General features: G+C 38.7%; 1 protein-coding gene across 6 annotated transcripts in view; it reads left to right on the forward strand.

The window, feature by feature from the left end:
- Nucleotides 1–718: 718 nt before the first annotated feature.
- LOC122622864 (zinc finger protein 2) overlaps nucleotides 719–25,084 on the forward strand; it is a 42,624-nt gene continuing 18,258 nt past the window's right edge. For all 6 annotated transcript variants that reach the window (XR_006326347.1, XR_006326348.1, XM_043801477.1 and 3 more), the window contains exons 1-5: nucleotides 719–744; nucleotides 2,855–3,138; nucleotides 13,258–13,306; nucleotides 21,460–23,073; nucleotides 24,409–24,590. Coding sequence is in view for 4 of the 6 variants with exons in the window: in XM_043801477.1 (XP_043657412.1) it covers nucleotides 21,491–23,073; nucleotides 24,409–24,590 (1,765 nt within the window). In the remaining 2 variants the exon portion in view is untranslated. The remainder of the gene's footprint in view (nucleotides 745–2,854; nucleotides 3,139–13,257; nucleotides 13,307–21,459; nucleotides 23,074–24,408; nucleotides 24,591–25,084) is intronic.

Consider the following 25,084-nt stretch of genomic DNA (forward strand, 5'->3'; position numbering starts at 1 on the left):
CGATCGAACGGACATGCCTGATCGACTCTGCTAGTGATCCTAAATAAACATAATCATAATCATGTAGGGTCACTTATGTACATATCTGGTATACCGATTTACTTCACAAATAACTGGTATACAAAAATTAAAAATCTGTTTAAATATTCATATATTAAATATAAGACAAAGTATCTACTCTTAAAGGTTGAGCAACACGAAACATGTGTGTAGATATTTCGGTTCAAAAAAGGCATTGTGATCGTTTTATACCAGTTTAATTACTATAATATTTCTGATCATTCTGCAGACAATGGGATGTGGAACTTGCAGTGTTGGAACTTTTAACATCCGTCGGCAATAATACAAAAATAATGAAAGATGATTGCTTAAGCTGCACCCACACAAGACAAAGGCACACACACATGCACACCAACAGGCAGAAATAAAATAAGGAAAAGAGAGGTTCGCTGTGAAAGCATAAAGCACATTGGTACACCGTTTTATCACATCATCTCCCGTCTCGCTCTATCGTAATTACCACTCTGCGTGGCAATAATTACCCCATTACGGAAATCTCCCAGAGTCTCCCAGTCTCTCTTGAATCTTGCTTTGTACGCATGACTCGAATTTGTTCGGCTCGGTCCGGCTTCGGAGAGCAGAGCTCGGGAGCGCCGGAGCGCATTGAGCAGCAAGTAAACAAGTAAGCCTGCCTCTCAGCTCAGTCGAAAAAAAACGTTGAATGAGTCAGATGCGGGACGGATGGTGAGTTTTGGGCTCTAAAAGATGCGGTTTCGTTGTAGATCTCCATTATGATATATTTGCCGTTGGCGTGACTGTAAGTCGAAATGTGACTGTGACTATTCGCTGTTAAAGTGCGCCAAAACGTAAAAAGTGCGAGAAAACAACAACCAAAGAGTGAAACCAACTGTGATTTAAAATGTGTTACCTGTGTAAACTCACTTCTGGCCCAATCCTAATCCTGCGGATAGTGATATCTATATAAAGTTCGTTACCGACGCACTCCGTTCTTATTGCGCGTCTACTAAAAATTTCCACCGCTCACCATTTACACTCCTTGAATTGCGTTGTGCCGAACAGTGTATCACAACAAAATGTGAAACGTATAATGGCAGAATGCAAAAGAACACAGTGAACCTTTCGACCAGTTTCAATCAATTACAGTGTGAGATCAGCCTCACTTCCTGCCACCACCTGCAAATGGATACATTCGATTCGAATAACTAATAACAAAGAGGAACCAATTCTGCGGCACGTTTTCGTAAAAATGTAGTTCGCTGGTGCGACATGGCTAAATCAAATTGAACATACATATATTGGGTGCATGCTAACGGTGCAGTTCTGTGCACAAAACAATACACTCACCCTTATCCGTATGTACTCGCGGATATGGGTGCCTAGCAACAACAACTTCAATTCGCGGACAAGAGCAGAATTCCCTTTCAATTCTAGAAAAAAGAGATGGCGAATCCTAAACTACTTGATGTATCAATGCTGACGAAAACGGATTTCTTCCGGGAATAGTTTTCTATTTTTAATTGCATTATGTGCCGAACGATCCCAGCCGAGTAATGCCGAGCTGCTTTGAGCCGAGCACATCTAGGGTGCGCGAAAGGAAGTCCCAGGAAGAAAAGAAGCTGAAAAGAGCGCACCACAGGCACAGGAAAAGGGTGCTGTGCCGTGCTAGTCGGTTGTTCGATGTTCTCTATGAATTGCCTTCAGCGATTTAATGAGCACGTGGTCCACGAGAAAAGTGTATGCAAAAACGGTCTGTCTCTATTTCTGTCTCTGTCATGATAGCTCTCCCCTCTTCGTCGGGCTGTCTACACTGGGGTGGGCGGATTGCAAGGGATGGGAGGGAAAGGGAGCAGAAGTTCCCTCTTGTGACTGTGTCAGTGAATGTGACTGTGCGTGTGTGAAAATTTGTGTATAAAAAAGAGACAACAGTCTCGTTTGCTATATGTATAAGCAGCCAACTTGGAGTAAAAGTGTTGATATTAAAAATGCAAAAACCGAAGAAGTTGGCAAATTAAATCAGTGGGCGTAACGCGCGCGAACACACTCACCGAACCACACACTCTCGTACACTCACACTCTCACAACCTACCTATAGACTCAAATCGACTAATTCGCCGGGTTTTCTTTTCCTGAAATACACTTGCAAATGTTGCAGATATGAATACAAGTGTACCAAAAAAGAAGGGTTTTAACTTAGATATCAGCTCCCGTTTCTGTATAATTAGAAGTGTATGTGTGAAGATCCTTTCAAGCCATTGCGAATCCTTTGATCTTGCACCTACATCAGATATGTACCTACATATTTGATCCGTAATAACAAGCATACACAATACCGGGACAAAATATCGAAAGTGATCAAGATCGGACCTATTTACGATCGAGTCCTTGGCGAAACCACTTTTGTGTTGCCAACTGGCTGCAGTAGGTCGATCACCTTTCGACTGTCACCTGCCACTGGTCACGGCAATTACACCCGCATACATGTATATACATACACTCGCACATCGGGGTTTTTACTTAATTGGGTTCTTTTTGAACCTTACGGTTTCCTGTTGTCTACTCCCTAACATCCTACATATTTACCACCTGTCTCTATATAATAGCTTCACACAAATGCAAAATCAAAACCGCAGATCCTAAGCAACGTTATCAATTTAAAAGTTACATATTTGAGAATCAGTAAAATATGTTGATACCAATGTCTTAGAATAAGTTTAAAGGTTCACTTCATATTGAAACAAAAACTATTTAAACGCATTTGCACAATTCGTGTGTATAACAGTACTTATAATACAGGAAAATATAATAATGAAATGGTTAAAAAATTACTTTTTAGGTGCCACACGGCTAATTAACTCGCCCACGTCTACAAGCACTCGATTCAAAAGTTCCTATAATATATAAGCCTAAAGATAAAACATAACATAGTACAAACTATTGCCGCTAACTTGAAGTAATTCAAAATTGAACTAGCTAATATCGCAACATACTCCAAGTCTAAACACACGCATATGTGCAAACACAAAAAGATCAAGCAGAAATCGACGAAAATCGAATGCCCTCATTTGAGGAACCAGCATTCTAATGGCTTATGGATTCAACTTTTCATAAGGACTTCAGGTGAGTACAATATATCCAAGGTTATTTTGTCTAGTTGTGTGGGTGAAATTGTATACAAATTTCAATTTCATTTTCCGATTGTTCCTATGTTAGTATATGATTAGATGATATACGATTTTCATGAAGATAAAATCGAAATTATATTTATATTGTCATATACCTTGTACATTTCTTAGTCAAAACAACGAAACTATGACTTTATTTCTTTCCTCAATTTTGTATTTATGTCGCACCTGTTCCAATGGCAGCTAAGATATATGATATTGTGTTTCGATTTTCATCAAAATAAAACTGAAATAAATTAGTGCCGAGAAACGAAGGTACTTTTATTTTTCCATTAAATTTTAAATTATGTCTATGGCAGCTTTATTATGTATCGTCCGTTTCGTTTCATCGTATGTATGTTCATACTACCTGGGAACGTTTCACTAGTTTAGGAGACGAAAAATGTCGGACATTTTGTTTGAAAGAAATTAGTTTTTAATATTCTGTATATAGAAGCTTACATTAAAAACGACAGACAAAACAAAGCATTTACAAATATTATTTTTTGCGGAGACTGAGCCTCGGCTAAGCGCACCAAATAAAAGTTATTGGTTCATTATGGCAAGTCACCCTTTGGAACCGTTTAATTATTAGAAGACTTCTAATTAGCCAATGACGATGAAGCTGCCACAGATAGGTGGAATGGGATTACTAGTCGCTTGTGTTTGGGAACTCGAGTTGGTTCAACGAACGAGTCGAACTTCACCGAAAAAAGTTGAGCCGAACAGAAAAAAAGAACAAAGCCGAGCAGAGAACTAAAATCAGTCCAGTAATTAAGCACAAAACAGACAAAAGCGATGATGACGAGAGCGAAGCTTAGAGAGCTTATTGCCCTCGCTCTTTAGCTGTTAAATCTCTGATGATGCCAGGGCAGAAACAGTGGAAACATGGCAGAAACAGCGGAAATGGAATCAAAAGAAGAGTAAAGCAACTGAGTGCGACAACTGCCAAAGCGCGACTTGATTGGTCGGTTGTCGCTAGTTAAAGTCCGCGGCTCCCCCTCCTTTTCCTTCTGTTTCGTTTCGCTACTTACTCCTCCTCGCATTTTCTCTTCTCTTTGCCGACTCTTTGCCGCACTTCTGCACCTGCCGCCCCAATCCTCTGTGGTTGTATTTGCTTCGCTATTTGTGTTGTTCGTCATGTGTGGGTGGCTGGGTGGTTGGTTTAGAGAACAGCGTTAATTGACGCCGTTAGAATCACACCCCATTGGCGTTGTCACTGGCTTGGAATCGGCATACGCGATTCGTTGCCGCAAGCAGAACTCCTCCACCGTCCACGCCACACCACTCTGTCAATGGAAAGAAAGGAGAACGCTTCGCTTTGGCCAAATTTTAATTACTAGGACAACCAATTAAGCACACACGCTTTCACACTCCAACCGTCTCTCTCACACGCTCTGGATATTCTCTTGGTAGTTATTTACTTTCTTCTTGTTCGTTACCCAGTGCATGCACAAGAGCACTTATATATACATATATATTTATATTGATGGTTATGTGTGAAATACTTGGGCTCGTATGGGAACCAATTAAAGGAAAGTAAATAGGTATATAAAAGAGTATAGAGTATGCGCTCCTTGCGGATTAGTTCATAATTATTTATGCCTCCTACTAATTGCTGCTTATATTGCCGAGTCTGTGCCTCGCCTTAATGTAAATACACTTACATTTGGTTATTTTGTGGGTATCTAAAAAACCATCAACCCTCAATCAGGACCTTAGATCGGCCTGCACCCCGGGCCACTTCTTTGCGCTGCGAAGGATAGAGGCAAATTTCAAAGGAGAGACGCAAAAATCGATAATGACGAACAACGATATTAAAATAAAAAAGACTGTGGAATCACAATAAACAACAAACGAGAGTTTTTCCTTCTGAAAAATGAGAAGTATACGACGTGTATACGTGTGTATATGTAGGTGTACATATGTATGTATGAACATTCATGTAATATTTACAAGCCGTGCCCGTGTCTGAGTGTAGGTGTAAGTATACCTTGTGTAGTTGTGAAGTGGGGATGAATACGTCGAATATATGTCTGCTCTTTGCATATAAGTGTAGATGTGTTGAATGGGTAAATAACCTGGTGATGGTTTGGGACACTTTTGATGGCTTGGTCCCGTTTGGTTACCAATATATGGGTGCGGGGGAGAGGTTTTCTTCTTTTTTTATATTAATAATAATAATATTACAAAATTAACTTCTAGGCCTCACTTAATCAATTTAAAAGCTCAAAACACAGCGTAGAGTCAGAGGACGTCATTACCGCTTGAACAAATAAACAGTCTTAGAGGAAAGGGGTGTTGTCTAAAAAAAAAAAATTATTTGAAAATCGCATAAATAATTGTAATAAAAAATTGCTCAGAGCAGCGAAATATGAAAAAAAAACAGTATAGGGAAGGGAAAGAAAGAAGGGAGAGGAACACAACAACAGAAAGAGGCCGAAATGTATGTATGTCCCATTGCTCCCTGAAATACCGCGTTCGGGTATTTGTGTGCTTCATATTTCCATCTCCGTCTTGTACTCCATTTACCCATCAGCGCCTCATCCTCCCGTCTCTGTCGCTAGAACCACACTCACACCCACACCCGCAGCTCGAAGTACTTTGCTTTCCAACGTTGCCATAAGGTACGACGACGGCAACGACTACGAAGGCCCTTTTTGAAGAGGGCCGAGAATATGCAGAAAGGAGACACCATCATCATATTCTGGGGCTGACGAGACGCCGAGATACAGTCAGTAGCGAAGCCAAGCGCAAGCAGCGCATTATGTATAAATTATTTATTTACATATACATTATATTTGTACTCGCGCACCGTTCGCTGATACGAGAGGGAGAGGTGCTAGATTGTGGGCGTAGCGAATCTTCTCCTGGGACCTAGCCGAACGACCGGTCGCCACGGTGTCTCCGTCTCCTACAGGCACCACAGCCTCTGCCCCCACATCTGTCTCAATTTCTACCAAGGCCCGCTTCGTGAGTGCGCATACAATTACAATTACCGCGCAGAGACATACACGCATACTGGCAGACGAAAGGGGTACGCGAAATGAGGCCCAAACAACAACAAGGATGAAAATAGATGAAATTAGCAACAAAGCCGACAACGAACCCGAACCATATGCCGAAACCAGAGCCGAGCGTTGGAAACCTGTTTTATTGTTGATGCCGTTGCTGTTGTTGCGGTGGCGCAAGTTTCTCAAATGGCAAAAGTGATTTTGGTCAGGGCTATGAGCCGAGAAGGGAGGATTAAAGACTGAGGGTGACTGAGAGAGAGGCAGATTCATCCGCCTTGGTAATAACGAAGTTGCACTCTCTCTATCTTCTGCTCATTCCTTTATGTTCTCAATATTAATTAAATTAAGAGTATTTCTCTCGCTTTTTCAGTCTTCTCCCACCCCTCACTCACGCAAACTCGAGCACCGACTCAGCTCCAATCCCCCTTACCGTCAACCCAGCGACCGAAAATTTCGCTCCGCAGCTTTGTCTCGCATCTCTTTCTTTCGAGTGAGCGCTGGCACACCTATGTATATGCGGGCGCATACAGTATGCATGCATGCGAGTGCAAGCGAGACAAAGTGCGGTGGCAATGATTTAGTTCTCATTGTTTTTGGTTGTTTAGATAAATGAAATAGGATTGGTAGGGGTGGAGAACTGAAGCTGAAGCGTGTTCTGTAACGTTTGCTTGACTTTCCTTTCTCTCGTGGGTTAAGGGCTTGCTATCCTCCGCTCTCAATTATTTTAGTTCTCTCGTTGGTAACCCTAAACCTATCCCGCGCACACTGCGCGTCAATGAATGTGGATGGGAGTGTGAAAGTTCGGTTAAAAACAAAACAAGCGTACGAGCTAAATAGGCGTGGCGTAAGATGTGAACCGATGCAGACTCTAACTCTGATTACGACTCAAACTTAGAATTAGCTTCACCACCAGACGACCGACGAAGACCTTGCGATACAAATCTGCATATTATATGTAATTGTCGGCCATTAAATATGCTCCAAGCGCATGTGTACTGATATGTACGTGTACACATATGTATGCATGTACATACAAATGTGAGCCTGTTGGCTAAATCTTTGTACTGCGTTCTCATATGCAAACATAATGCATGTGCCACATACACACATGTGCTAGTATACTCCCCCTCGCCCCACTCACGTAGAACTTTTTGCTCACACAGAAAGTGCCATATAAATCGCGCTCGAACAGAGACGGAGAGCATGTGCCTGTGTGTGTGGCGTAAGAGCTGAGCACTTCGCACACCACTGCGGTATTCGACTACCGCATAGCATCTTCTGATTGGTCGTTTTAATGTGCGCTGAGTGCTCCCGCAACCCCCCACATCCCCACCCTCAAGTCACATCTTTCCTTCTTGCTCTCCCCTCGGTGACTGTATTAATTACGATTACACATACACGCAGCAGCAGCGCTCCGGGTATTTTAATTGGTCGAGCCATATATGGAGTTGGAAAGAAATGGAAGAGATTGAAACACTGAAGAATCAACGAGCTTTTTTCAGAAATACATGCATTCATTTAACTGCGTTACACAAAAATTTTATTTTGTATAAATACTGTATCTGTATACAAAATGCATATGAATAAGTAACGCATATTGCTATGTAATTTTTTTTTTAGTAATTATTAGTCTATGTACTACCCACATTATTTTAGACAAATTACATATTCTTTAGCAGATTATAGCTCGAATACGAAAAAATATTGGAAATCGCCATTTTCATTTAATTTCATTTCATTGCTCATTACTCAAAAGTCACTTAATATCTACTAAAAGATTTGTAGCACAACTTGGCTTATATCGACACTATTTCCAATAACCACAATTTACCAACATAAAAAAATATGTTGTGCAGTGTAAAACAGAAAACACTGGTTAAGACTTCAGAAGGTCAATAAATTGCTAACAAAAAATAGGTTTAAATAATACCACGATTCATAAACGGCTTACTCTTTTGGAAAGTCGCAGAAATTACTTCTTACATAACACTTTTAAAATTAATGACGTTAATAAGTATGAAATCCCCCAAGAATGTGTTGCCTCTATATCGTCATTCACTTCTTATGATTTATAAGCTATTGCTCAATAGGTGTATTTTATTATGACTGTAAGTCGTATTTGTATACCCACTAATCTAAACTAAGTATTCTAGACTAATTTAAAAGTAGTTTCCGACACTATAAAGGATACAAATGTTTATTTGATCAGCATTACACACTAAGACGATCTAAACATGCTATTTATATACGGATAAACGTCGAGATATCTGTGTTGAGCTTAATATTACTGATCTCATAAAAATTTGCAACATTTGAAATACATATATAAAACAAGAGAGAACGCTACAGTCGAGTTCCCCGACTATCTGATACCCGTTACTCAGCTATTCGAAGTGCGAAGGCGAGTCTTCAGCACATACAGTTTTTGGCGGTTTTGTGGGCGTTAGAGTGGGCGTGGCAAAAAGTTTTTCGGCAAATCGATAGAAATTTACAAGACTAATACAAAAATGAAAAAATATTAAAACATTTTTCATAAGTGTGGGCGTGGCAGCTTTTGGCGGTTTGTGGGCGTTAGAGAGGGCGTGGCAAAAAGTTTTTTGGCAAATCGTTAGAAATTTACAAGACTAATACAAAAATGAAAAAATATCGAAACATTTTTCAAAAGTGTGGACGTGGCAGTTTTGGGCGGTTTGTGGGCGTTAGAGTGGGCGTGGCAACATGAATCGACAAACTTGCGCTGCGTCTATGCCCCTGGAGTCTGTATGCTTAGTCTAAACTTTCTAGCTTTTGTAGTTCCTGAGATCTCGACGTTCATACGGACAGACGGACGGACAGACGGACATGGCCAAATCGACTCGGCTACTGATCCTGATCAAGAATATATAACGAATCTAGTATACCCTTTTACTGTACGAGTAACGGGTATAATTAAGCTTTCAGTCTCTCTTACTAATCTATTTTTCTACCGTACAGCATTTTAATAGATTCGAACAATTCCATTGTCCGAATTGGTACACATTTACAATACGAAAACAAGAGAGAACGCTATAGTCGAGTTCCCCGACTATCTCATACCCGTTACTCAGCTATTTAAAGTGCGATGGAGAGCCTTTAACACTGACAGTTTTAGCGGGTTTGTGGGCTTGACAAAAAGGTTTTTGGCAAATCGATAGAAATTTACAAGACTAACACAAAAATGTAAAAATATCAAAACTTACTTTCAAAAGTGTGGGCGTCGCAGCTTTGGGCCGTTTGTGGGCGTTAGAGTGGGCGTGGCAAAAAGTTTTTTGGCAAATCGATAGAAATTTACAAGACTAATACAAAAATGAAAAAATATCAAATTATATTTCAAAAGTGTGGGCGTGGCAGTTTTGGGCGGTTTGTGGGCGTTAGAGTGGGCGTGGCAACATAAATCGACAAACTTGTGCTGCTTCTATGTCTCTGGAGTTTGCATGCTGAATCAACTTTCTAGTTTTTATAGTTCCTGAGATCTCGACGTTCATACTGACGGACAGACGGACGGACAGACGGACATGGTCAGATCGACTCGGCTATTAATCCTGATCAAGAATATATATACTTTATATGGTCGGAAATGCTTCCTTCTCTCTGTTACATACTTTTCAACGAATCTAGTATACCCTTTTACTCTACGAGTAACGGGTATAAACACTGACAGCTTTAAAACTGGCAGATTTAATGACATACATATGTGCAGAAAGACAAATCGATTAGGCTGTTGAATCCGACCAAGAAAATATGTTTGTTTACATTTATAAGAATTTCGAAAAATATCCTTAAAGTTTTTTAACTTTTAAAATGATTTTAGACAAATTATCCACATGTATGAGCATTTTCGAGTACCAATATTATTACTAATATAATATTACTCTTTTTATATTTAAAACACCCAATTAAGTCATTCAAACTCCCAAACTGCGCTCAAAACTCCCAACGGTGAGGCATAACCACACTAACTCACGTGAGGGGCAAGTGCCAGTCGACCGTTGTGAGTGGGTCAAGATACATATCCGAATTTTGCTATACTTGTCCATTGCTTCTTGGTTTGTTTTTTTGTTTGGCTTGCGCTGGTCTTGTGTTTCCGTCAGCATGTGCGTGTTTTAGCACCTACTTTCCGTTTCATTGAGTGCTTTTATCTTTACGGTCAATAAAGGATTCGTCCGTTCTCGTCTTGTTGTTGCTGTTTATATTGTCGTGTTCTGGGTATATGTTACTTTTCTAAGAGTATCACTTGCAGTATGAAAAACACATGTGTGCGTTGGAATTAATGTAGCTCCGCGGCACTATGGGTCAACCAATATTAAAAAGGAAATAATTGCAACGCATTTTTCAAAACATTTTTAAACCGATATTATATATTCAAACAAGATAAAACGCTGTACTACTACGTGTATATACTATCAGATACTCAGCTAGTGAAAACACAAACAAGAAATTTCTATAGTTTTGTGCCGTATTGATAGTAATTGGCAAAACAAATAAATAAAAGGAAAATAAATCAAGAAAGAAGATCGCGTTGCAATTTTTTAAGGCTTGTGGGCGTTAGAAATGGCGTGGCCGAAATATTTTTGGTATACCTATAGAAATTGGCCAAAAAACACAACAAAAATTTAAACATTAAAACAACAACTTGTGGGCTTGTGGGCGTTAGAGTGAAAAAATTTCCACTGCTTCTAGGTATGTATCTGGAAGCTTAATGCATGCTGCACACTTAATCTGAACTTTCTAGCTTTCATAGTTCCTGAGATCGAGGCGTTCGTACGGACAGACGGACATGACCTGATCGACTCGACTAGTGATCCTGAATAAGAATAAATACTCTATCGGAAACGCTATTAAATTTACTCTACACAACACACAAAAGTTTTGATATCAACTTTTGTAACAATAAATAATTTTATATTTAACTTCGAAAATACAATATCTTTATCAAAATATTTATTTGCTCTTTCACGAAGCGTGCCGTTCATTGTCATTTGAAGCGTATATTAACAAGAATTTATTTATCTTCATTGTGGGTGTTTTTAGCACTTTTTTTTTAAATTTTTACATTCACTCTTTCACCGCTTTTTCTCATAAACTATATAATTTCTTGGTTTCACTCATCATCAACTACATCAAATTTGTATTTCTTTGTGTATATATAATTTTCACCTTCGCACACCCTTCTGGCTCGTTTTGTCAATACGTGGACATGTTAAAGTCTTACATTTTTAAGGAAATTATTACTAATTAAAAACCTCGCCACCGACGAAAGAGCGGTGCTAACGACAGCTGAAAAAAACGAACAGAGAGAAGGAAGATTCAACTTTCGGCAGGCAAACGCTATTTTGTTGAAATTAAAATTTTCAACGAATTCCTATTTTAATGTGCCATAATTACAGTTACCCTATAATTATTAGAGAAATAATTATTAAATTGGCGAATCATTATTATCATCTTCTTCGCCTTCAAGCTTAAAGTAATATGAGAAAGAATGGCGCTTGATAAAATATATGTTTGTGCGTAAAATGTATTTTGGATCAAATTTAGGAGGTAGGTACATATGTATGTAAAACGAAAACGATCTTTTTAGTTTGTGCATGGATTTGGGAAAAGTGATGAGATGTAAAGTTGTAAATTTCTTAATAATAATGCTTATATCTAAACTAAAAATTTATTAAAAAACTCTATGTACTGTTCATCTTTGCGCCCACACAGTAAATAGTATTACGAAATGTACATCATACTTAGTCATGGCCTAAGAAAATATAAAGACCTTCACCTTTATTTATATAGCCCAGCCCTTTCAGAAATAATCATTTTTAATTATGAGTGAAGTAATGTCTCGACAACTTCCGCTGCGCTTATAACGCTTTCATTGCTATATAATAATCTTCAACTGGTTTAAATCTTGCTTATATTTAAAAAATCGTCGAAGTTGAGGCAGAGAAAAATATGCAAAATATTTGTATTTAATTATTTATACCCATTACTCGTAGAGTCAAAGGGCATACTAGATTCGTTAAAAAGTATGTAACAGGCAGAAGGAAGCGTTTCCGAGCATATAAAGTATATACATATATTCTTGATCAGGATCAATAGTCGAGTCGATCTGGCCATGTCCGTCTGTCCGTCCGTATGAACGCTGAGATCTCAGGAACTACAAAAGCTAGAAAGTTGAGATTAGGCATACAGACTCCAGAGACATTGACGCAGACGCATTCATGTTTCCACGCCCACTCTAACGCCCACAAACCGCCCAAAACGGTCACGCCCACACTTAAAAAATGTTTAATTTTACAAATTTTTTTTTTATTGTCTTGTAAATTTTTCTTGATTTGCAAAAAAATTGTTTGTCACGCCCAGTCTAACGCCCACAAATCGCCCAAAGCTGCCACGCCCACTCTTTTGTACATTTTGTTACATTACAATTTACATTAAAATTTCTATCGATCTGCAAAAAAACTTTTTGCACGCCCTCTCTAGCGCCCACAAACCGCCAAAAACTGTCAGTGTTAAAGAGCCTCCTTCGCACTTTCACTAGCTGACTAACGGGTATCAGATAGTCGGGGAACTCGACTATAGCGTTCTCTCTTGTTTTTAATTATCTTTCATGCGTACGTGTCTGGTGTTTGTGGGCACAACTTTAAAGCGGTAAAGCTGCTTCAATATCAGAAGTATCCCTTTGTCACGATGGGTGTCATTGCCAAAGTACGTGCTCTGCTTTTACCCATCCCGTAATTTCCCAACTTAACGAAAACTAGGTGATGCTCATTGAATTTAAAATACTTCAACACCTTTTTGGTATGTGAGCAAGTGCTACCAAAGTCGCTGTTTCCACTTTTACATAACTTAGCATATGTCAATGAATTTTTTGGACATTGGATTTCATTTTGTTCGCTAAAAAAGTTGGTTACTATACTATTACTATAAGATAGAGTTTTGCGATTTAGTATATAGGTATAATAAGGTATAATAAGGAGTATGGAGAGCCTTGCTTTACCCATATATATTCATTAGTTAATTCATAACATAAAATACTAGTTTCTTCTTTTCAGAAAACTCCTAGTCTGTTAAGGGGTGACATGAAATCGACTCAATAAATTGGTAAGTTCTACCTAATATTAAATAATACAATTGTCATCATAATAATTCTGTAGACCAATTTGGTTAGGTTCAACAATTAACCCGCTGGTCTGCAACTCACGGTGAGGTTGTACGGTTGCATAGTTACAAAGTGTTCACTGTCGTCCCGATTTAACGGCTTAACAGCGCGACCGTCCCGCCCTTTCTGTTGGTTTCAAACCAGCTAGAATCACAATCCCCAATCCAATTTCGACTTCAGTACCAAGGTCTACTCACAAGATCCGTATTGTGTTCAGCCTATGGAGCTCATACATCACTTTGTTCTGAGAAAAATAAGGCACAGAAAACAATTCCTTTAATAAAACACAATACATTTTTCTTCATCTTTGTTTTTGTCCCCTTTTGATATTGTATACATGCGTGTGTGTTTTCATTATTGCTGTATTACTTCTTTTCTGATGCCAGTGAAGTTCTTTGAGTCAAAATTCCAATTCCCATAGAAATCCTCGTCTTCATCCTGTGTGCTGGTCATTGCTATTTATGAATTCAGGGATTTAAATTGTTAACTGCCACTTTACCAACCCGACTTATGACTAGTTCTTTCTAGTTGAGTACATTTTCACATACCTTCTTTTGGTATTTACTATTACTATATTATAAATACGTCCAACAATGTAAATACATCAAAGGCAACGGTTTTCAATACAAAAAGTAAATCAAAGATAAAATATTTGAAATTTATTTTAAATTTAATAGTATTTAATGTTTCGCATTTTTTTGTCCTGGAGACGTGTATGACAAAAGTATTACTCGAACTTCGCATGCAATAGTTACCTATTGAAGGCCAGCCTGCAATTAACATATTCATGCAGCGAAAACAATCGGCGACAATTTTAATGAACGCTAAAAGTAATTTATTGGCTTTTTTCTGTACTCCTTTCGTAAATTTTGAAAACAGTTCATCAAGTGAAACTTTGTGATCTCGTCTCGATCCCAGGAACTCATACCGCTTAGCTTTCGCCTTCTGATTTCCTTTATGTCGCTGTCCTTTGCCTCCCCAGGTATATCGTATCGATTCATTGATCTTACCGAAATGAATGATTGTGAGACTCTGGAAGAATCAAATGGGCACATATACATTCACACATACATACATAAATAAATACTTCTAAAAACGAATCAACACAAACAAAGCCAGCGACAAAGGAAAATAACAATGCAAGCTCAGCCTCGGACATCGTCGTCTGGTACCTCCAGACCCACGGCAAGTGACACTTTTGTTTTATATTCGCAACTTTTTATGCTGAATCTCTGAGAACAAAAGACGATTTCTTAGTAAAAAAAAAAAGAACTGAAAACAATCACAGACATGCCGATTGTGTATTGTACTTGGTGATTGTACCTTCTCTTACCACCATCCTTATCGAATCCTTGGGCTTGCATTGCTCAAGAGCACCATAAGGTTTAACGCCTTCGCTGGAGTCTCGACCGCTCAGTTGCTTACCGCGATGGTATAAATTGAAATTTGGATACATTACAAAGTACGAGAGGTGATAACTTTATATCTCATTATAAGTCAAAAAAATCTTTGAAATATATTTAAATTATCAGTATTTAAAACAGAACACATACGCATTTAAATTGTGTATGTATAAAACTCAAGCCCACGTTATAACATATTAGGCATTCCGTGCGGTCGCTCAGAATATATACAAATTACTGCGATGACAACAAAAGAAAAAAATAGAGCCCTAACGAGCCAGGTAATTACCAAGCCCATTTCGACTGGACAATTATCTGAAATGCGTTTTCTCAACTGCATTATACCTATTTAATGGTAACTCTGGCTCCGATGACAACTTAAATACCGTGTGTGCGTGTAATGGCACATGAGCACACTGCACTAACACATGTCATTTGTGTTTGAGTGTACGATTGCTACCACAATTGTTGATACCTTCGAAATCATTTAGCCAAGAAATCGCATGCAAATTCGTTTATAGGTAAAATATCGTAGATGTTTATATATTATTAGGACCATAGCGCTTCAAAACATAATTCACCAAAAGAAGTCACAACCTTATCTGGGGTTTTTAAAAATTGAACGGATGTCAAAATAAAACAAGAGAGAATGCTATAGTCGAGTTCCCCGACTATCTGATACCCGTTACTCAGCTAGTGGAAGTGCGAAGGAGAGTCTTCAGCACTGACAGTTTTTGTCGGTTTGTGGGCGCAAGAGTGGGCGTGGCAAAAAGTTTTTTGGCAAATCGTTAGAAATTTACAAGACTAATACAAAAATGAAAAAATATCGAAACATTTTTCAAAAGTGTGGGCGTGGCAGTTTTGGGCGGTTTGTGGGCGTTAGAGTGGGCGTGGAAAAAAGTTGTTTGGCAAATCGATAGAAATGTACAAGACTAATACAAAAATGAAAAAATATTAAAACCTTTTTCAAAAGTGTGGGCGTGGCAGTTTTTGGCGGTCTGTGGGTGTTAGAGTGGGCGTGGCAAAAAGTTTTTTGGCAAATCGATAGAAATTTACAAGACTAATACAAAAATGAAAAAATATCAAAACCTTTTTCAAAAGTGTGGGCGTTTTGTGGGCGTTAGAGTGGGCGTGGCAACTTGAATCGACAAACTTGCGCTGCGTCTATGTCCCTTGAGTCTGCATTCTTAATCTCAACTTTCTACCTTTTGTAGTTCCTGAGATCTCGACATTCATACGGACAGACGGACAGACAGACGGACGGACAGACGGACATGGCCAGATAGACTCGGCTACTGATCCTGATCAAGAATATATATACTTTATATGGTCGGAAACGCTTCCTTCTGCCTGTTACATACTTTTCAACGAATCTAGTATACCCTTTTACTCTACGAGTAACGGGTATAAACAACAGAGAATGCTATAGTCGAAATCCCCGACTATTTACAATACTAATAAAAAAATATCAAAACATTTTTCAAAAGTGTGGGTGTGGCAGTTTTGGGCGCTTTGTGGGCGGTTTTTGGGCGTTAGTGTGGACATGGGTCTAACTTGCGCTGCGTCTATGTCTCTGGAGTCTGCATGTTGATTCTCAACTTTTTAGCTTTTAAAGCTCCTGAGAACTTGACGTTAATACGGACGGACAGACAGGATGACTTCGCCAGATCGACACGGTTATTGATCCTGATCAAGAATATATATACTTTATATGGTCGCAAACGCTTCCTTCTGCCTGTTTCAACGAATCTAGTACTCTACGAGTAACGGGTATAAAAATTGTAAAAGTGTTCCGGGTTTTTCCGTGACTGGTCGTTAGAAGGGGTTGGACAAATTTTTTTGGTATACCGATAGGCATAGACTAGACAAATAATAAAACAAAAAAACATTAAAGCTGCGTCCACTTCTCTAGGATCTGTATGCCAATTTATAGTTCCTGAGATATTGACGTTTATACGGACGGACAGATGGACGGCCAGATTAACTACATATCAAGTATATAGGGTCAGAAACCCTTTTTTACCTGTTGCATACCGCTAAACGAATCTAGTACTTTACGAGTAATAATTTGAATTCTAATACCAAACGATAAATAACAAAACTCTCGCCAAACCGACCGAGGCTCGACTCACAAAAAAGGATACATCAACTTTTCCACGAATGAGATAACAAATAAAGACTGTTCCAAGCATCGTTTTATGGTTGGCTAAGGAATATGAGTAGTATTAGTATAATGGACAAAGGTGACAATATAGTTAGCACCTAATTTAATCTGTGATCTATACTCAAGAATCTTATTCATTTCGCATAAGATTTTAGACATGTAAGCATGTAACCAAACACACCTCTGACTTTATCGACAGTTGACGAAATATGATCTGAAAATGTACGTTTTAGGTCCAAAAGAACACCAAGATCGTCAACCCGTGTTTTTTCAGCCCAAAGAGCACCCACTAAGACAAAAAGTCATTAATTAACATTTGATTTAAGTATGTTATCATGACACCATATTTTAAAGCTTTCTAGATTGGATTGTAAGTCCGAATGGCATGAAATAAAGAGAAATGGCGGTAAACCCATTAAGGCAAGCCTAAGCTTGTATACCCTTTCAGTAATTATATATTAGTTAGTGTCCAACTATATGATCAAAAAGAACGAAACCATGTCAAGAACTGGTCAAAAAACTGAGGTATACCGAATTAGAACACTTATGATTAAACACAACGAAAGATATTCCCATTTATTGATCTTGATGTTCTCAAGTATTATCGCAAATATTAAAAAATCCACTGACTTTTAAAATAAGATTTGATTTTACAATTTGAAACTATTTTAATACCCGTTACTCGTAGAGTAAAAGGGTATACTAGAATCGTTAAAAATATAATCGTTTCCGACCATATAAAGTATATATATTCTTGATCACGATCAATAGCCGAGTCGATCTGGCCATGTCCGTCCATAGGTCCGTCTGTCCGTCCGTATGAACGTCGAGATCTCGGGAACTGTAAAAGCTAGAAAGTTGAGATTCAGCATGCAAGCTCCAGAGACATTCATTTTTGTATTAGTCTTGTAAATTTTTATCGATTTGCCAAAAACGTTTATGCCACGCCCACTCTAACGCCCACAAACCGCCAAAAACTGTCAGTGTTAAAGACTCTCCTTCGCACTTCAAATAGCTGAGTAACGGGTATGAGATAGTCGGGGAACTCGACTATAGTGTTCTCTCTTCTTCTTGTCTATAATTACTGCTTTGTTAAAAAGATTCCACATTGGTTCGGAGAAAGAATATAAGGATTTCGAAAATCGGACCTGTTGAGGCTGGTGCCACATTACTACTTTTTAACACCTCAAAGTCAAAGTCACCTCGGACTCAAAATAAGCATAATAATATAATATTCCGTTTAAAAAGATATTCTTGAAACAAGATTTTAAACGCCTTTTCGAAATTAAAGCGTTGGTCTCTTTATTTGTTTGTTTATTTGGCCGTCTTTCTGTATGTCTGTCATTCTGAATGAAACTTTTGGAGTCACTTTTTATACCCGTTACTCGTAGAGTAAAAGGGTATACTAGATTCGTTGAAAAGTATGTAACAGGCAGAAGGAAGCGTTTCCGACCATATAAAGTTAATTATTTTCTTGATCAGAATCAATAGCAGAGACGATCTGGCCATGTCCGTCTGTCCGTCCGTATAAACGTAGAGATCTCAGGAACTACCAAAGCTGGAAAGTTCAGATTAAGAATACAGACTCCAGAGGCATAGAAGCAGCGCAAGTTTGTCGATTCATGTTGCCACGCCCACTCTAACGCCCACAAACCGCCCAAAACTGCCACGTCCACACTTTTGAAAAATGTTTCGATATTTTTTCATTTTTGTATTAGTCTTGTAAATTTCTAACGATTTGCCAAAAAACTTTTTGCCACGCCCACTTTAACGCCCACAAACCGCCCAATGCTGCCACGCCCACACTTTTGAAAAATGTTTTGATATTTTTTCATTTTTTAATTAGTCTTGAAAATTTCTATTGATTTGCCAAAAAACTTTTTGCCACGCCCACTTTAACGCCCAAATACCGCCCAAAACTGCCACGCCCACACTTTTGTAAAATGTTTTGATAATTTTTCATTTTTTAATTAGTCTTGAAAGTTTCTATTGATTTGCCAAAAAAGTTTTTGCCAGGCTCGCTCTAACGCCCACAAACCGCCAACAACTGTCAGTGTTGAAATTTCTCCTTTGCACTTCCACTAGCTGAGTAACGGGTATCAGATAGTCGGGGAACTCGACTATAGCGTTCTCTCTTGTTTATTGTTAAGCAGCTTTAGCTGAATATTTCTTGATCTGCCGTATGCTCCACAGTAAACGACTTTAGCCACTGAAGCGTGGCTAATATCGTCCGCAAATGGTATCATATATTTTTGGAGTTGTACATATGTGCCCTTGTAAATCTTTGCCAAAAGATGGTAGATCGGCGTTCTACTAGAGATAAGGACTATCTTGACAAATATACATTATGTTGGAGTATGTCGGTTAAGTAAATATTAGCTAATGTATTTAGTTGAGTGTAAGATCATTTTTCTGCAAAAAACTTTTTACTTCGCTAAGAGGTTTTTTGGGGTAATTTTATTAACATTGGCATTTTTGTTGGTCTTATAAATTTTCTTTCAAATTTCTCCTTTGCACTTCCACTAGCTGATTAACGGGTATCAAATAGTCGGGAAACTCGACTATAGCGTTCTTTCTTAATATTCAATTTTGATTTTAGCAGCCCTTAAATATTATAGTATAAACTTATCGACGGAGTCTTCTAAAAAACCAGGCCATGGCAAAAATAACAAGAAAAATAAGAATATTTGGCAGGTCATCCTTACCACCACGGAATTGGCCGTCTTTATGAAGATATGATAAAAACGATACTGTACGCTAAATGTACGATGAGGAAACGCACTGCTCAGGCTGCCGTCCTGGGTTCAAAGTACGTCAAGAGTTCTTTGCATACGGACTCAACTGCAACCTCAACTGGAAGCACAGCCAAAACCACAGTTAAAATGAAAGCTGCATTCGAACTTGCGAGCAAATTCAAAACGAAACAAAACCAGGCTGTATGCCACTTGATGGTGGTGGTTGATATATCACGGAATTTGTATGTGGGTGTATTGGCTACATAAGCATGAGCAAACTAAGCCCGCAAAACCGACTATGTGAAACCAGTTGAGGAATATGAAGAACAGATAACAACGACTCCAGAGAAATAAAGACATACAACAAAAAGGCACGCGCGAATAGTCCGAACGAATCTGAGAGGGGACGGATGCGGATCGGTGGTGGGGATGACAGCAGCGAAACCTTGACTTCCTTTGTTTTGTCCACAGCCACAAGGCAGTGAACTTTTCTATTTGTGCCTACACCAGTACAAACGAGACCATAATTTAAAGTATGCGTAAAAGCTGTGACGGGATATCATCTCCTTCTCTCGCAGGGTGACGGATATTAAAAAGCAGCCTTTACCTCGATTATCAGATGCCGGTTATCACCAAGCCATGATTTTAAAAAAATATTTTAATCATAACTGATTAATTAAATCTGAAATTGAGAATTTATATAAAAACAAAAGAGAATGCTATAGTCGAGTGCCCAGACATTCTGATACCCGTTACTATGCTAGTGGAAGTGCGAAGAAGAAATTTCAACACTAACAGTTTTTGGCAAATCGAGAGAAATTTACAAGACTAACAAAAATGAGAAAAAATATCAAAACTTTTTTGTGGGCAAAAAACTCTAAGAGTAGGCATTGAAAAAAGTTATTTTGGCAAATTGATGAAAATTTACAAGACTAATAAACAAAAAAAGTCGAGTTCGAAGGAGAAATTTCAACACTGACAGTTTCTGGCGGTTTGTGGGCGTTAGAGTGGGCGTGGCAACATGAGTCAACAAATGAGTCTCTGGAGTCTGCATGCTTAATCTTTCTAGCTTTTATAGGTCCTGAGATCTCGACTTTAATACGGACAGGCAGACGCACAGACGGACGGTAAGACGGACGTGGCCAGATAATTATTTATACTTTATATGGTCGGAAACGCTTACTTCTACTTGTTACATACTTTTAAACAAAACTAGTATACACCTTTAATTTACGAGTAACGGGTATAAATATGTTATTAACAAAATTGCAAATCTTAAATTTTTAAGTAGGAGGTGTCATCGTCAACTTTATATAGACAATATCTAACAAAACTTATTAAGTAAAGAAACCGTAATAAGCTTTTAAAAACAACATCGATAAAAATTGGCAAATCAAAAAGATTGACAGCGTTCTCAAACAAACTTGAATACCGTAGGAGCCACTAGAATATACATACATGCTTCTTAGTTCCCGTGACCTTGACGTTTATACGGATCCTAATCAAGGTGTATATTCTAAACGAATCCTGTTACCCGTTTGCATACTTTACGCCCGACAAAGTAGTTATAGCGTTTTATATCGCTTAGTGAAGTTATTAATGAGATAATTAGCATATATGATTAGTTTTAGACTTAGGATCGCATTCTACTGTATTTTTTTCGAACTGATTTTTATAAAGCATAGTAATTAAATACAGCTTTCATTTCCTTGCTCTTAGTCAACAAATTTTATATTATATAAATAAATATTATATTGTCTTACTACAAATGTATATTTGTAACTATTTTTCAGGTCCAATAATGGTAATGACGACGGCTCTCCAATGTCCAGTTCTGATGTGGAAACTTTTGACGGGAAAATAGTTTACAATCTTGATGGCAGCGCATACATCATCGCCACAGATAATGCCAATGGACGTCAATCAGGGTCTGGCCAAATTTGTTATGCTTCAACATCGGATTCACTAAAGAACCTGACGAAGGCTAAAGATCGTGGGCAGGAAGAGAAAGAAATAGAACACCCGCATGAGTATCATTTAGAGCAAAGTGAGAACAAAAGGCAGGAGGAAGCTGAACCCTCAGCAGGCGCTTCCTACAAATCGAGTCCGAAAATCCATTCCTTTCGTGTGGTGTCTGCGCAAGATGCTAACTCAACTTGCCAAGATCAAATCAGAGCATTTAAAATCCAGAAACCAATTTTAATGTGTTTTATATGCAAGTTGTCATTTGGCAACGTTAAGTCCTTTAGCTTGCATGCAAAAACTGAACACCGACTCAATTTGGAAGAGCTGGACCAGCAGCTACTTAATCGCGAGTACTCCAGTGCCATTATTCAGAGAAATATGGATGAAAAGCCGCAGATATCATTTCTACAGCCCTTGGGTAAAGACGCCTCTACTGACAGCAATGATACCGAAAAGCTTCAAACAGCAACTGAGGGCAGTAACCCCACACTGCCTCTGTCTCCGCAGCCAGTTATCAGCAATGACTCTGAACTCGAGCCCGAAAATAAGCAAGAGACTGAGCAGAATCCGCTCCTTAACCAGGACCGGGAGCAAGAGTCTGAAACGGATCAGTACACTAGTAGTAATAAAATGGCGGCACCTAGTGCATATCTCCCATTATCATCGCCTAAAGTAGCGGGGAAATTAACTGTGAAATTTGGTTCCTTAAACTCAGCAACAGCAAAGACTAATTACCTATCAAAAGTTTCCTCAACCAGTTCACCTACATCGACATACGCATCCGGGGAAATCTTATCACCCAGTACTGATAATATAAGTAACCATAAGTCAACACATTGCAACCAAGAAACAGAGCCACCCTCGTCGTCTTCGTCAGAGGTGGAAATGAAGATTGGCTCTATGTCCACATCACCTCAAATAAATGATTCGGATGTTCCCTGCTCAGGTTTTTTGCAACTGCAGCACATGACAACAGGTGGTGTATACACTCCTGAAGTCAGTTCCTTCCATGCATCTTTAGCAGCGCTTGTCGCCAACGAATCGAATGAGAACCGGGTTAAGCTGATCACAGAGTTCCTTCAACAGCAGCTGCAGCATCATCAGCACCAGAGTTCCTTATTTCCAAGCCCATGTCCCGATCATCCCGACCTCAAAAGTATGGACTGCAAAACCTGCGAGCTTCTCGACATCCAGCAGCGGTCAAAGTCACCGTCTTCTTCACATCACCAGTTTTCCCAATCTCTGCCCCAACTGCAGATTCAGTCTCAGCCACAGCAAACCCCACATCGTTCACCTTGCAGCAACAGTGTTACCCTGGCCATATCACCCAGCACCTCCTCGGTGGCCAGCGCTGGAAATGCGTCGAGCGCCACATCCAGCTTTACAATCGGCGCCTGTTCCGAGCACATCAATGGTCGTCCCCAAGGAGTAGACTGTGCGCGGTAAGGAATAGATTATGCAGTAGCAGTTCGGGTCTCTGTCCGATTCCGGGGGATGGATAGGTTTTTGTGGATGGGGGGAAGTCATGGGCCTTGCTGCAGGCATTTGATGGCTGATTGGTGAAGGGTTGCCTTTGAGGACCGCATATACCACGCATATACCACGAGGGTGCAAGTATTGAGTTCCTTCATAATGCCGTAATATGCGCAATTATTAAGAATATTTGGACTTGTTACTGTAGCCGGAAACTTTTTGCCACTGTTGAACAATAAGTCATTAGGCCAACAGCGGGAACGTCATAGGTTGATTACTTGCCCGCTGTAATGACGATTGGGTTGATGATAAAAAGCCCTCCGGTTGGTTAGATCCCACTAATTGCTTCACACTTGAATAAATATGTCTACTTCCAAATCCCAACCGGCTTTGACAAAACATACCTAAAATACCACTAAAAATATTTCCTGGTGAATTTGTGGGGAAGTTTTGAGAGTGTCGAATTTGTGTATGATGGCAAAGTAACTGGAAAGCCATAACTCCGACAAATGCAATTATGTTACAGCAAACCAACAGGTGTACTAGTTATTTTCCATTCTTACATTTTAATATTTATTTTACGGCGAACATTTAGGTTGCTACCTCTATTAAATATTGTAATTAAAAGGGTAACGTTTATATTTACAGATGCGAACAGAAAGCGAAAAAGTTGATATGAATATACCATCATAAATTGTTAAATGGAGTACATTTATTATTGCGTTTATTTAATTGCGACCATTTGTTCGTGGAATCTGTTCTTGTTAATAAGGGACACCACTTTTAGTCTCCGTTCCCATAAATATATATAATATGCCTGTATATTTCAATTAACAGCTTGTTGGGAATCTTTGTCATGATGATATGATCTGCAGGGAGGGGCCAGTTAAATATTGCAGTGGCGTAAATTTATGATGGCGGCTGAACCAACAAAAATTAAACCAATTGCGCTGATTTCACTTAATAAATGTTTCTGACCGCCTAGCCGTCCGGTCCCCAATTGTTACAATTTAATGGGGTCGCCTGGGTCGAGGCAAACAGCTCTGTCACTTTGCTAGGAAGCGATGATACTACTACTAATAAATGTTTTAAGGTGCCTTCCCTGCATTAGAAGGTCAGTTACTGTTCAAATTAAATATCAGCCGGAAAGAATATTGAGAAGGAAATAAAAGAATAGTAATCTAATTACGTCAAATCTAATCTAATTAAATTAAATCGTTTACAGATTTTTAACCCTCTTTTACATAGTATGTTTCGTTGTTTAATGATTATTATATTACTCTGATTATTTTCAATTTCTACAGCTGTGAAATGCTTCTTAACTCAGCTCGATTAAACAGCGGCGTGCAAATGTCTACTCGCAACTCCTGCAAGACTCTTAAATGTCCCCAGTGCAATTGGCACTATAAATATCAGGAAACATTGGAGATCCACATGAGGGAGAAACATCCTGATGGGGAGAGTGCCTGTGGTTATTGCCTTGCAGGTACTAAGGCCGTTAACCTTACTTAAATATGTCTAAATATTTCCTAATTTTACTACATATAATATAGGGCCATTGTAGGAATTACATCGTAGGAAAACAGAATATTTTATTTTTTCCCATTGCTCGAGTTTATTGATCACAATATGTTATAGTTTGTATACACATGCAAGCGGGGCAAGTCAGCCTTTGTTGGATCCACCATCCATTCGTGCGATTGTTTCTACGTATACTATTATCTTAATATTGAAGCTATTTGCTGCAAACTTTATTAAATGTCTCCTTTTTGTTGCATATATATAAGAGGGACGGATCAGATTGGACTATTATACAGGAAATAAATAATAATATTAATAATCAAATTTGTTTTTACTTAATATTAAAGGATCCAATAATTTATGAAAACGAACATAATTTCAACTGCAGGGTTAACGACAATTCTGTTTTTCATAGCTAGCTTCTTTTTTGTTTTTGGTTTTGACAGTGGTTTTTATGCC

This window comes from Drosophila teissieri, chromosome 4 (assembly GCF_016746235.2).
Source record: "Drosophila teissieri strain GT53w chromosome 4, Prin_Dtei_1.1, whole genome shotgun sequence".
Classification (NCBI taxonomy): Eukaryota; Metazoa; Arthropoda; class Insecta; order Diptera; family Drosophilidae; genus Drosophila; species Drosophila teissieri.